A 14,335-nucleotide genomic window follows, 5' to 3' on the forward strand; every position below is an offset into this window, starting at 1 on the left:
TCGTTAATATCTGTCTCTTTAGGAGATCACAGTCTCCTTGAAGGCAAGCATCATACACGATTTACATTTTTTTAAACCATTCAGCACATGCTTTGGCATTTGGCAGGCCCTCAATAAACATTTATGGAGTTGAGGTCAAAAGAAGGAAGGAAGAAGAGAGGAAGAGAAGAATCCAAAGCCTCCAAAATAGTATTTTTGTTCTATCCCTCATGTCTTAGCTCTAGACTCTACTTTTCAAATGCATACCCGACTATGCCACCCGAAATGTTTGGCAGAAAATTTGTGTTCAGCAACTTCCAAATGGATCCTACTGTCTCTGTACTTCGAATTGTTCTGCTCTTGCTCCTGTAATTAATTTCTCAGTTAAGGCATAACTATCTGTCCAACCGAGTCACCCTCTACTCTCTATTTCTACAATATCCACATCCCATAAGTCCTGTCAATTATACTGAAAGAGCTCTCTCAGTGGTACCTTCCTCTTTCCTTCCTCTCTCTCTCCATTGCCTCCCTGAATTCACATCCTTGTCACCTCTTAAGTAATTTTCCAACTGGCTCCTGTACTCAGCCAGGTACCTCATCCACCCTCCATCTGCCACCAAAGTTATCCTTCATTCAGATGTGATGTTATCATCTACTTTTAACTTTCAATGGCTCCCCACCTTCTAAAAGGCAGGTCAACTATGGCATACAGAGGTCATGGTAATCTTCCCAAATTTAGTTTCTTAGATCTATATTCTTTTCTTTTTAAATCTTCTTTATCTGATATTAATCACCATACCAAACTTTCATTTCAGTGTTAGCATATGTATTTTCCCATACTTTTAATTTATTGGATCTTTACATTTACTATTTTTTAGAAAGTCCTTTTTTTTTTTTTTTTTGCTATTTAGGGCCAACCCCGCAGCAAATGGAGGTACACAGGCTAGGGGTCGAATCAGAGCTGTAGCTGCCGGCCTATACCACAGCAACCTCAGATAGAAGCCACATCTGCAACCTACACCACAGCTATGGTGAGGCCGAATCCTTATCCTACTGAGCAAGGCCAGGGATCGAACCTGTGTCCTCACAGATGCTGGTCAGATTCATTTCTGCTGAGCCGTGACGAGAACTCCCTCTTAGATCTATATTTTTCAGATCTGTTCCATAAACCCTAACCACTTTGAAGTCATTGTCATTCTCCAACCACACCAATGATTCTCAATCCTGTGTGCCTCCCCAACAGGTCATTCAGTAGACCTAGAAGGTCCATCCACTGGCCTTGGCCACTCTCTGCCTATTAAACACTTTTTGTGACCCATTTAGATGTTACCTTTTCTATGATGTCTACTCCAGAAATAAGCAATTGCAAATTTGCAACTGCCACTGATCAGTGGCAAAAACCCTCTGGCTTTATGCTCCCATAGCACTTTTCTTAGAGCATTTAAGCCCATGTAAAGGCTCTGTGCAAATTAGGCATAAGTGTCCCCTCTGGGCAAAGGCAGCTCTGTGTCAGGCTTTAAGACCTGACATGTGAAATAGGGGCCAGATTTCAGCTTAGTCAAATTGAGCTTGCTGCTTTGTATGCATTCCCTTAAGCAGTGAAAAACCTTGTCCAACTGCACATGTTGGCCCTGAGCACTTACCACAATTATTATGATTGCCTTATGGATGCCCTGGTCTTCACCTCCAGGGGGTGAATTCCTAGAAGGCAGTTAGATCAATCAAAATTTGTATTCTCAGAACCTTGGACACATAAGCGTTGGTACATGTTCTTTGAACTGCCTTTTTTTTTTTTTTTTTTGAATGACAAGAAAGCTCTCTGAAGTACAGCAATGTGTACATAAGTGTTCTTAGCTGTAGTGTAGTCCGGGGCAAGTAATTTGACTTCCTTAGGCTCTCATTTCCTCTTCTATAAATTGGATAATAATAGTACCTACCTCAGGATTGTTGTGAGGATCTGATGAGATAGTATGTATAAAGTGCTTGGGACAGTGCCCAATCCAGAGTATAGAAATATTCACTATTATTACTCACAGAATAGATACAGGATTCTGAGATGAATCTTTTTAAATCTGACAATTTTGGAGGAAGAATCTGCCTGCCTTGATTTAAAAGAATAGATATTGCAGTCTGCATGAAGAATTATAGTTAATATTAAATGATTAAAGATATCTAAGATAGAATCATAATATTTCAGAATTTGAAGGAGTTTAGAGGTAATCCAAACTGCTTTTCTTATGAGAATTGGATCAAGTGACTTTTCCATGGGTTTGAGTGTTCTCTGTCTGGTCCTTAACCAAATGTCCAGCCTCCTCTCTTCATCTCCCCACCTCCCTGGCTCCCAATATTCTCCCTTCTACTCATCAAGTCTCAGTCTCTGTCACCATCAGCCTTTTCCAGAATGCACTTTGACAACTCTCTTTGCCTCTGCCTGTGATAGCCCTCCTTCCTGTGCCCTAACTCCTATCTCAGGTGATTAAATCTCATGCACATCCTTCAAGTCCCAGTTCTTTCCCTATGTCTTCTCTGACGAAACCTTCCCCTACTTCCTTGGCCAGAATTAGATGCTTCCTCCTTTATGTTCCCAAGAGCTTGCTCTGTGTTCATACCTCTACTCGGCACTTATCAGAGCAAGAGCTCTGGATCCCCCCTGCCCAGGTTTAAATCCCAGCTCTCAGGAGTTCCCGTCGTGGCACAGTGGTTAACAAATCTGACTAGGAACCATGAGGTTGCAGGTTCGATCCCTGGCCTTGCTCGGTGGGTTAAGGATCCGGCGTTGCCGTGAGCTGTGGTGTAGGTTGCAGACCCGGCTCGGATCCTGCATTGCTGTGGCTCTGGTGTAGGCTGGTGGCTGCAGCTCCGATTCGACCCCTGGCCTGGGAACCTCCATATGCCACAAGAGCAGCCCAAGAAAATGGCAAAAAGACAAATAAAATAAAATAAATCCCAGCTCTTACAACCTGTGCTTCCTTTGCCCCTCTGTGTCTCAGTAGCTTTATCTATCAAATAAGAAAAATAATATATTCAATCACTCAACAAATAGTTATCGACTGTCTATTGTGTGTCAGGACCTGTTCTGGGACTTGAAGCTACATGACAAATAGTGCAAAGTCCTTGCTCCTATGAGCATACATTGGAAAAGGCAAACAATTAAAATCAAGTATAATCAACTATTAAGTGCCATGAAAAAAATACACAGCAGACAAGGAGACTCAGAGTGACGGGGGGGCAGGTTAGCTGTTGCTTTAGAAGGGAGTCAGGCAAAAAGACAAAAAAAAAAAGGGGGAGTCAGGGAAGGTTTCTTAGAAGGGATGACATTTGATCAGATATGGGGCAAATCAGGGAGCCAGCCACAAAGAAATCTGGCTGGAATACATGTAGGCAGAGGAAACTTCATGTGCAAAGGTGAAGAGGCAGGAAAAATGAACTTGGAAGTAGGGAACAGAAAGGCTAACAGGGCTATCGCCAAGTTAGTAAAGCAGAGTGGAGGAAATAAGGCATGCCTCACTCCTAGCACCAAGACAATTAAGATTTTTGTCTCTTAAATGTTTTCCCCAATCCATTTATTTTTCTTTTTAGGGACACACCTGAGGCATATGGAAGTTCCCAGGCTAGGGGTCAAATCAGAGCTATAGCTGTTAGCCTATGCCACAGCAGTAGTGGATCTGAGACATATCCACAACCTACGCTGCAGCTTGCAGCAACGCTGGACCCTTAACCTACTGAGTGAGGCCAGGGATTGAACCCCCATCCTCATGGCTAATAGCTCGGTTCATAACCTGCTGAGCCACAATGGGAACTCCTCCCCATTTTTTTCTTATCTCCACCCCTGATCTTATATGTCATTATCCCTGATTTCTCCCTTTGCCGTTGACTCCCCTCAAAGCTATCCCTCCACCCTGCTGACAGGATAGGCTAAACTATAACTCTGACTCTACTGTCCTTTGCTTTTATACTTGTCATGGACTGACTCCACACCGTCTATGCAGTACGTCTCAGATGCCTTAACATGAAGGACAAGGTCCTCTGCCCACCTCTCCACTCCCGCCACACCGAAGTACTTGCTCCCCGCATAATGTGTTTCTCGTCTCTATACGTTACCTTAAGTTGTCTCCTTTCTCTAAGACCCATCCCTTCTTCCACCTCTGTGCCTGGCTAACTCCATAGTCAGACTCAGTGCTGGTGCTACTTCTCCTGCGTGCTTCCACTCTAAGTGAAGCCTCAGCACTTCTTCCCCACCACTCACCAGGAATTATTAGGATGATCTATTTATATGTGGCTGTCTTTCCAGGTAGCTTCTAATTTTCTCAGGGGCAGGGAATTGGTTCTTCCTCATGTTTTGCACCTGAAGCATGATCCGAGTTCTGGCCAAGAGCAGCTAAGCAAGGACGGGGTCATGTCCTTTCTCTGCCAGTGAAGAACTCCTTCGCCACATCTGTCCCTTTGTCCCAGGCCCACAACACATTGTTGCCCTGGGAGGTTTTGTCCAGGTGAATGGGTTTCAAAAAAATACCTGAGATTTTTCCAAGATTTCAAAAGATGCCAGACATGTTCCAAGTCTCTTTCATCAGATCTGTCCATAAAATCCCAAAGAAGACAAAATGTACAGCTCAAAGACAAAGATATTCATATGCTTATCTGAAGAAAACAGAGATGAACAGAAATTGTCCTGTGACTTCAGAGGGGTTTTGTGTGTGTGTGTGTGTGTGTGTGTTCCTTTTTCAGGGCTGCACCCACTGCATATAGAAGTTCCTGGAGCTACAGCTGCTGGCCTGTGCCACAGCCACAGCAATGCAGGATCCGAGTCACATCTATGAGCTACACACAGCTCACACCAAGTCTGTATCCTTAACCCACTAAACGGAGCCAGGGATTGAACCAGCATCCTCATGATACTAGTCAGGTTCACAACCCTCTGGGCCACAGTGGAACTCCATGGAGTTTTAACTAATACATTTTGAAAGAAAATCAAATACTTGAAGAAGCAAGCATTAATTTAAATGTCCTTCATGAATAGAATGGGTGATAAAAGGAAAAAACTTTGCATTAATCCATTTTCAGTGTTCGCTTTCTCATTGTTTCAACTGAAGTATCATCTGCCAAGTGTAATTTCTGGATCTTTATTGTACTTTTGACACTTTGAAAGGTTTTCTTGACAATTAGAAATATAGCATAGCCTGGGAACCTCCATATGTCATGGGTGTGGCCCTAGAAAAGACAAAAAGATAAAAAAAATAGAAATATAGTATAGGGGTTAAGCAGAGATACTAGGTCAATTCTTCAAATTAACATTACTTTCCTTATTCAAGCATCCTTGAATCAAGTTTAAAGTTCTAGATTCCACTAGAAAATTGTGTCCTATGCACTTACAAGAAGCAATATTGTTATAGTCCTATGCCCTAATCACCTAAAAAAAATAATAACCTGGAGCTGAGACTGATCATCACAAACACTCCCAAAAGCTTAATAAGAAAGAAAGCTAAATGACATTGTTGAAGAGCCACTGTCTACCCAACATGGACACCAAAGATGTACTTGACACATCCCTGGGAAAAAGCTGCAAAATGTGGAGACCATTCTTTTCACAGCAGAGGAGAGAGAAACTTCCCTTAATTGTTTCTACCTCCTTCTCCTCCCCCAGAACACTTCTCCATTACCTGACCTTGACATCCCCTTCAGTGAATTTCCATTACCTGGGTCCATCATGATCACTTGGAACGTGCCTTCCCCTTTAAAGCCTCCATGCACTTGACCATCCTGAGCTCTCCACACTTGGAAGGCATCTATCTTCTTCTTGCTGGACTGATGAGCAATTACTCATCCTGCAGGACATCACCTGCTCAGTGAGTTCAGGGGAGACTCCTGGCTCCCTTCCTCCTCTAGACAGGGAAATGGGTTGCCTTCTTGGTGCTCTCAGCCAGGTCTAGACTTTCTTTCCTCATATGCATGAGTGTGATGGATATTTGTTTCCTAGACTATGAGGTCCCTGAGGGCAGGGCACATGTTTACTCCTCTTTGAATGCTCTCTGTGACTGAATTCTATGTTTGTTGGCTGACTGAGTGCCAAAGGCAGAGAGAAAAGCTGCCTGGGAGAACTCCCCATCCACTAAGCATTCAGGGGAATGTAACCAAGTTCATCCCAGGTTGGAGAATGGAATAAGTTGGCTAAAACTGGAGTGAAAGAAGCCCCAATCTGACAATACCTCCTCCAGAGATCCAGCTGAAGGATGAAGGGCATTTTCATAAAACTCCTAATCCCTAAAGTTTTTTCCTTTTAACACCCATTCTATTCATGAAGGACATTTAAATTAAATGAGTTTAATCCAAAACAAAACGCTTTACCGAACATCATTCCTTTCCACTTCACCACAACAATTTAAAAGATTTTTATTTGGGCAAGCATTTAAAAGTCAGGAATAAACACAGAGGATAGCGGCAAAGCATTTGTTTATGTGCCTTTATGCCACCGTGTAAGGAGGACATAGTGGGGGTTTACATTTATGCCATGTAAATTGCTCTAGAACCAGATGTGGCTTACAAGGTACCTTGTAACTCATCTCCCCTAAGCTATAAAGTCTTTTTTTTTTTTTCCTGGCAAAAGTTTGAGAAACTTACTGCTGTTTTCTATCAGCAGATACAACAGATGGCTGGCACATGCCTGCTTTGCTAAATGAAATGGGCCCTCTGCAGAATTACTCTTTGATCCCTAGTGGCATGTCCACAACACCACAATGCAAAATACCACAGCATAGCAGAATCTAAACATTAAAGGTTTAAAGCTGTGCTTTTGATAGGAGTACCTTCTTAAAAAAAAAAAAAAAATCATGCCCACTATATGTAAACATATTCACATTCCCGCTTTGACACCATGGAACAGGGGTCAAAAAAACAAGGCATTTCCTCCTCTGGGTGACATAAAACCACTGCAAAGGTATTACGGCAAACCCCAGGAGTGTGAAGGTATGCAACTACTTGGGTTGTAACTACCAAACACAATCATAACTCCATTAGGAAAAAATGTGAACAGTATATATTAAGGGATTGAGGTAATAACAGTAAGTGTTACCATAACTTCAGAGTTGGGCGGAGGTGTTTAAGGGCATTTGGCAGTTCCTTTGAAGAGGGAGAGGAAGTACTTGAATGAAAATTCACTCTCTATTGTTTTTCTTTGATTTTTTTGTCAAGGGGAGAAAGGAGGGAAAAAACCGTTTTAACACAGGTCTCCTTAACTCACAGACCAAGGGGAAATTTGAGACTTCATACTGCAGCCAATTTTAGGGGGCCGGTATTACATCATATCAAACACTACGTTGCAAAAACAAGCTATCTAGAGCTTTAAGGGCATTTGAATGACAGAACTGGATTATCTGGCTGATCTTATAGACACATGTCAGTAGAGTGGTTTTTTTTTTTTTTTTTTTTAATTAGCAAACATGTGAGTCAGTTGTCCGGAAATTGGCCTGTTTCTGACTTCTTTTTTCCAATGGTACTTTCCTCATTTAAAAGCTGAACTTAGATATGGATGTACACAACTATATATAAAATAGATAAACAATAGGTCCTACTGTATAGTACCGGGAACTATATTCAATACCTTGTAATAACCTATAAAGGAAAAGGATCTGAAAAGAATAATACACATATATGTATGTATACACATACATCGGAATGTATACATACACACACATATACAATCTGAACCACTTTGCTGTATACCTGAAACTAACATAACATTGTAAATCAACTATACTTCAACTTTTTAAAAAGGGCTGATTTTGAGCGCTACTGACTGCAATCATCCACAAAGACAGCTAACCAGGCAAAGTTCTCAGGCTTTCCTTACATTTGATTTTATATTGTTATTATTTCTGGCAGTTTTCAATAATTCAAGAAGCTCTTTTTAAAAGATAGGGAGCTAGGAAAGATTACCAGTACATTTATAATTAACCTTATAGGTTAGAAAAAATTTCATTTCATACACTGTACCTTCAGCACATCTAATATTTTTCACACATTGATCAAAGGAGCACATTTCTGCAGTTTAACCAGTAAAGTCAGATTTCCCACAGTATATACATGACCAGCCACTTCCCCATAGTGGCAGACAAAACTTTCTTCTTCCTTTCCTGTATCCACAGCAACACTTTGAAGTTTCGTTTTTAGACATCTTGAAATTGAGAAAAAATGAAGCTATATCACTGACTTCTAGTGGTTATTAACAACTGTGACCGCTATAGTTTACTTTAAGATCTGGACAGGTGGTTAGAGCTTGCTTAGTAATCCACGTGGTGGGTTAAAGTTAATACCAGCCCAATTCTTCATCCAGAGAATTTCTAGTCCATAGACACCAGTTTCACTCCATCCCTTACCAAACTTTCCAGGCATTTGGTCACAAGGAGGTCAAAAAAACTAGATGGTTCAGTATAAATTCATCACCATTGCTTTAAAAATGCCAACACAAAGAGAGATGCCCTATTGACAAGGCACTAGATTCATAGCACTTTAGCATCTTCATGCATGTGATATATCATAGTGATTAAGATCAAGTCTATATATGATTTTTATAAATAAATATTTACTTATATGATTTCTACAAATAAAAAAAATGGGGGGCTGTACAGCAAATTGGTTCACATGGAAATCAGCAGTGGTGTCCGAGTATTAAAATTGAGATTTGTCTAACAAAACTTCTCATTACAGTTTTATTTGAAAGCCTTTAGGTTTAGAAAGGGTTATTTTCCACATAAAATCTTTAATTAGTTTGTAGTTTAGAAAACCAAAGTGGTTGCTCAGGGTCCTACTTGTCTCAAGTTTAGGGAAAAATTAGAATAAGGAATGCCTCATTGAAAAATATCAACTATTAAAAGTTATACATGGTAATAAAGAGTATTTTCCCTTTAATTACCAAAAATCCTTTAAGCCTAAGCCTCTTTAGTAGAAATTCTTCTCTCATCTAAAAGCCTTGAGAAGGGGCATGTCAGAAAATGAGTATTTTAAATGGGGGATAAAGTGGAGACAGGATTTTCCATGGAAAATGGGGATTTCAGGGAGAGGGAAGAGGTCAGGGAATCTGATTTCAGGCACGAAAGCTTTCCGACGCAGATTCTTAAAGATTTCACAAGAAACTGGTGAGTGAGAATCAAACAGCAAATTCTTTGGGCTCCATGGATTATGCTCAGCCATGAAAAAAATTCCTTTACCATTTTGTTGAGTAAGATGTAGTGTAAAAATGATACTGGATAATAAGTATAACTACAATACAGATCATACAATTTCAAACTCTAAAGTACAATGTTTTACATACACTTAATGTAAAATAAAATTTAAAATTACAAATCAATACATGTTCACCACGGTAAAACCAAAACATAATACATACAAATATAGCTAATGTTAACACATTGGAGGATTCGACATTTATCAGACATGTTTTCCTAGGTCTGCCTACTTTTTTTTTTTTTTTTTTTGCTTTTTAGGGCTGCACTTGTGGCTATGGAAGTTCCCAGGCTAGGGGTCGATTCAGAGCTACAGCTGCCAGTCTATACCACCGCCACAGCCACGCAGGATCCATGCCACGTCTGTGACCTACACCACAGGTCACAGCAATGCTGGACCCTTAACCAAGGATCGAATTCACATTCTCATGGTTACTAGTCAGGTTGCGTACGCTGAGCCCCAGTGGGAATTCCATGCCTACGTATTTTGTGATGGAACCAGACAAAATATACTGTTATAGACTGTTGACTTAATTTGCCATGAACATCTTTCCATGGCATTGAGCAGATGTCTAGAATTTTTTTTTTTGTCTTTTTGCTATTTCTTTGGGCCGCTCCAGCGGCATATGGAGGTTCCCAGGCTGGGGGTCTAATCAGAGCTGTAGCCACTGGCCTACGCCAGAGCCACAGCAATGCGGGATCCGAGCCGCATCTGCAACCTATACCACAGCTCACGGCAACGCCGGATCCTTAACCCACTGAGCAAGGGCAGGGACCGAACCCGCAACCTCATGGTTCCTAGTCGGATAGAATATTGTTATTGATGCTTCCTACCACTATCACAGACCTCTAGGTTCTGCCCATTGTATAAACAGTACGACGATGAATAATAGGCCTGCACTAAAAATTTTATTCATATCCAGGATTATTTTCTTAGCATGAATCTCCAGAAGTAAAATTTCCTAATCAAAGGTTCTACGTCAGGCCTTTGGCCAGAGTCAAACTGCCCTGTAGAAAGGCTAACACGGACATCAGCCCCATATGTGTAATTCTCCACATACTGAAAGCTCTTTTTAAAAACTTGACCAAACTTTAAAAAATGTGGTGTAGGGAAAGGAATCTCATTGTAATTTTTATTCGCACTTGTTTGGAATTAAACATGAAAGTTATTTTAAATGGCCCCAAGAGGAGTTCCCAACGTTGGGGCGACTGGTATCCATGAGGATACGGGTTCGATCGCTGCCCTCCCTCAGTGGGTTAAGGATCCAGCATTACTGTGAACTTTGGTATAGGTTGCAGACACAGCTCAGATCCTGTGTTGCTGCTGCAGCTGTTGTGTAGGCCAGCAGCTACACCTCGGATTTGACCCCTAACCTGGAAATTTCCATATGCTTGCAGGTGTGGCCCTAAAAAGCAAAAGAAAAAAAAGATGGCCTCAACAACGCCTTGGGTTACTTGAGAAATACTTATTGACTCTACTAGCTCTTCAATCCTAAAGTTATTTCAACTTTCTCCAGGTGTTGCCAAAACACTTAAATCTGAAGTTTAAAATTTCATTAGCTATGTGTTTTGCTTGTGTTGAAATCCCTAAATGTTTGATATTATTTTGGATGAAATAACTAGATAATGCGATGAACTTTTCATTTTCCATGTAGATGTTTTGATGTGGTTTGGCTTTGGCCAAACATGCCTTTCAAAATATTTAATTGGTATTGAAGTCATTATTTTTCCCATATTCAAAATTTCCATGCATTTCAGAAATTATGGTGTTGGAGTCACACAACTTCCCCCTCCTAGTTACCTCTCATCCCTACCCCAGGAAAAACAGACACTAGATTTCACACAGTTACCTGTGATAACCTGTCTGGAGCAGATGAAACATAGAGAGTAACATAACTGAGGCACTAACACTATCCTGCATAATAAGATTATCCACATGGGTAATCAACACCACGAGAGAAAAAGATGCTAGAATCTTCCTCTCTATGCCAGTTCCACCGTCTTTTCTAACCCCCTACAGGAAACATTCTTGAGATTGTTTGCTATGCAATCCATTTTGTACCCAACAATATGCCAATGTTTGCAAAGGGGAGAGAGCATGGAATTTAAGCCTTCATTCCAAATTCCATTCTCCAGACGACAAATTCACAGGGAAAAATCCATCCAGAGTTACTAACATTTTCTACTTCACCTGCAGTTACTGAACCCTTTCACCTAGGGAGGAGTGCAAGTCAATCTTCTAATGATTCACACAGGTCCATAAAAGTTTAAGAAAATATTCTTTTTAAAAACAACCAGTATTGATCCCAACTGACAAGTGGTCAATCACAATAGAGTCTGGTGAAAAAGGACATAATTAAGGCCATTCCTTGATTTATTATTGATTTCACTACATTTCAAAATTAGTTGTCCATAAAGTAGGAAGAAGGAACTGTAGGCAGAAAAAAAATAATCTCCCTATAGAGCAGCAGGAGCCTCAGTGAACTTATCTACAGAATGGGGATATGAGAATAGATGACCTTTCTGTTAGGACCTTTGGTGGATCCGAAACATCTATTCTTTTGTGACAACAGTGTTGAAGGGTTTGATCTATTTCAGAAAGGAAAAATCAAAGAACACACCTGAGGAGGGGAAAGGGCGCTAAAGTGGTCATGTCCATACTACATTAGGTAATTAGAGGGAACTGATGTGATGTCTCAATTAAAAACAGCTACTTTTTATAGATCACATTCTTTATGTAAATAGCTGTGTAAGTAGAAGTCCTGAAAGTGTGATTTTAATTATAATTACCATGATTTTTCATAGGAGATAACATTTTACCCGCTAACAAATTCTCTTGTATTACTTACCATTTGTCCTCTAGAGTAAATCCTCCAATTGCACAAAAGAAACTAAACTCACGTGACATTTATTCTCCCTTTCTTTCCCAAATTAGAGGTCATTTATGTAATACTGCAAATCATACAAAAGAGGTCAATGTGCTAACAAATAAAAGGACTTTTTCTTCAGAAAAAAAAAAATAGAGCAGTTCTCTTTTTCCATACAAAAGTATTGCAACGGTAACAAAAATAGCTTGCAATATTTTATAAACATTCTTATATGACACTTTGAGTCTGTGAACTTGTACCAGAAATATACAGTGTTCACATCATTCCAGTGATTAACACTCAACATACCATTTTTTTTCCAAAGGCACAATGTTGAAAATACTTATTATAGACTTTAAGATTTGCTATAAAGTGTAAACAGAGTCACAGGTGGTTGGTATTTACTACAGATTAAAAAAAGAGTCCTTTAAATAGTATGTTAAATTTTAATGTCAGTGATCACAGAAAGGAAGTAGGTTGCTATTTAAGGTCTTTGTGTTTCCAGCAGCCTAAAGACACTGAGACGTCAAAATAGTGATTTTAGGCACTTTGCTTACCCTTTTGAGAATCTTTAATTTCTGTGATATGTTTAAATAAATGGGAGTTAACTCTTTATTTGCTTTGAAGATCAAATGAGAAGTCACTCTTAAACTGTTAAAATGTAGCAGACTACACTATAGTATTAGTTCTACCTGCATTCAGGTGCTGGAAATATTAAAGGGTAATTTTCTTCAGTCTTTCTGGTTAATGGAACTTACCCGCCCTGCAGCTTGCCAGGTGAAATTCATGGAATGGATGTTGACAGGAATAGCTGGCATTCTCTGTTGTGCTTTCCTGAAATCATGTGTAAAAGGGGCCATTTTCCCCTCTGAAACAATCAAGATATCTTCTTCAAACCCTGGTTTTCAAAAAACAATAAAATTATCAAACTAGATAGACTTAAAAAGAATCCAGATCAGAACTTGCATGCAAAAAGAGCACCAAAGAATTAGCAATAGGTTATTTCTTTACATAAAGCATCTGCCTTGGTACCAATTATTCTACCTTTCTGTGATAAGAATGATACCAGAGATACAGGTTTTCAGGCAAAGGAGTGCACGTGGAGTTAACTAGTGCTAACAAACGCTGAGTCCACCTAAAACGTAGGGGAGCAGGAATTAGCAATAGCATGATCAAAACACTAGGCCAGCTTAGGTTTCTTGAGAGAGACGTTTGCAAGCTTTTAGATGGAAAATACCTAATTAAAAGGGGGGAGGGTAAACTTCCTTGGAAATTAAAGTTTTAAAACCATACTAAACGCATGCTTCTTTAATGAAAAGGTGAAGACCCCCGGCAGGGGAAGAAGCAGAAGCTCCAGGGTCGGGCGCGGAAGACTTACCTATGAGCACTCTTGCCTGGTGAGCATCGATCCACAGGTACAGGCTCTCTTCCGGCGGCTGCCCGACCTCCGCCCGCAGCACCAGCAGGCACAGGAGGATGCTCCAGAGCTGGAGCGCGGCGGCAGCGAAGGCGCTTCTCGAGGCCATGCTACTTCAGCTGGTAGCTTTCGCCACTGAAACCCCTTCTGCCGCACCTACCCAACCTTCAGCGGTTAAGTTCTCCCTCTGCTGAAGCTTGTTCTCCAGTAGACGCCTAGGCGTGTAGCCTTCTGGCTCTAGTACGAGTGAGCCGGAGGGGAGGGGGGGGACGGGAAGAACCCGCAAGAGCTGGACAGAAGAGAGAGAGTACAGCAGAGACGCAAGCCTGGCAAAGCCGAAGATGCCAGCCGGCGGAGCGAGGCTAACAGTCAGAGGGTTAAATACAGCGGGAGAGGAAGAGCGGGAAGGGCAAGCGCCAAGTGCGGTGCAAGCGAGGAGCGATCTAGACTAGCCAGCCACCACCGGGGGGCGCTAGAGGGACGCGCGGGGTGGGGCAGCGCAAGACCCCCGGCGGCAGCGTTCTCCCAGGGGTGCGCCGCGTGGGAGTAGGCGCGGGAGATGAGCGTATTGGAAGGAGACGCGGAGAAGGGCCTTTAAAGGGACCCCTGAGACGTCACTCGCCGCTGCCTCCGGCTTGATTGGGCGCAGATGATAATGATGATGGTGATAACGCCCACATCTACCCCAGTACTAAGGGACGGTGTATATTCCTCCACTTCTCCCTTTCCGCCACTTCATTTCTCCTTCGGCAAAGCCCACCCTTTTCCATCCGCGCTAGCTGACCCTTGGCGCATTCCCATTCACTTAAAAGCCGAGACTCCATCGTCCAGTGGTGCCCTGATTGCTTGGCGCGCGT

The 14,335-nt window shown here is 41.4% G+C and overlaps 1 protein-coding gene across 1 annotated transcript in view; it reads right to left on the minus strand.

Annotated features, from left to right (window-relative positions):
• The window catches only part of WIF1 (WNT inhibitory factor 1), a 91,483-nt gene extending 77,427 nt beyond the window's left edge, over positions 1-14,056 (minus strand). The window contains exons 1-2 of the mRNA XM_047787133.1: positions 13,440-14,056; positions 12,820-12,959 (exon numbers count right to left, since the gene is read on the minus strand). Of these exons, the coding sequence (XP_047643089.1) occupies positions 12,820-12,959; positions 13,440-13,587 (288 nt within the window). The 5' untranslated portion in view covers positions 13,588-14,056. The remainder of the gene's footprint in view (positions 1-12,819; positions 12,960-13,439) is intronic.
• Positions 14,057-14,335: the final 279 nt, after the last annotated feature.

This window comes from Phacochoerus africanus, chromosome 7 (genome assembly GCF_016906955.1).
Source record: "Phacochoerus africanus isolate WHEZ1 chromosome 7, ROS_Pafr_v1, whole genome shotgun sequence".
Lineage (NCBI taxonomy): Eukaryota > Metazoa > Chordata > Mammalia > Artiodactyla > Suidae > Phacochoerus > Phacochoerus africanus.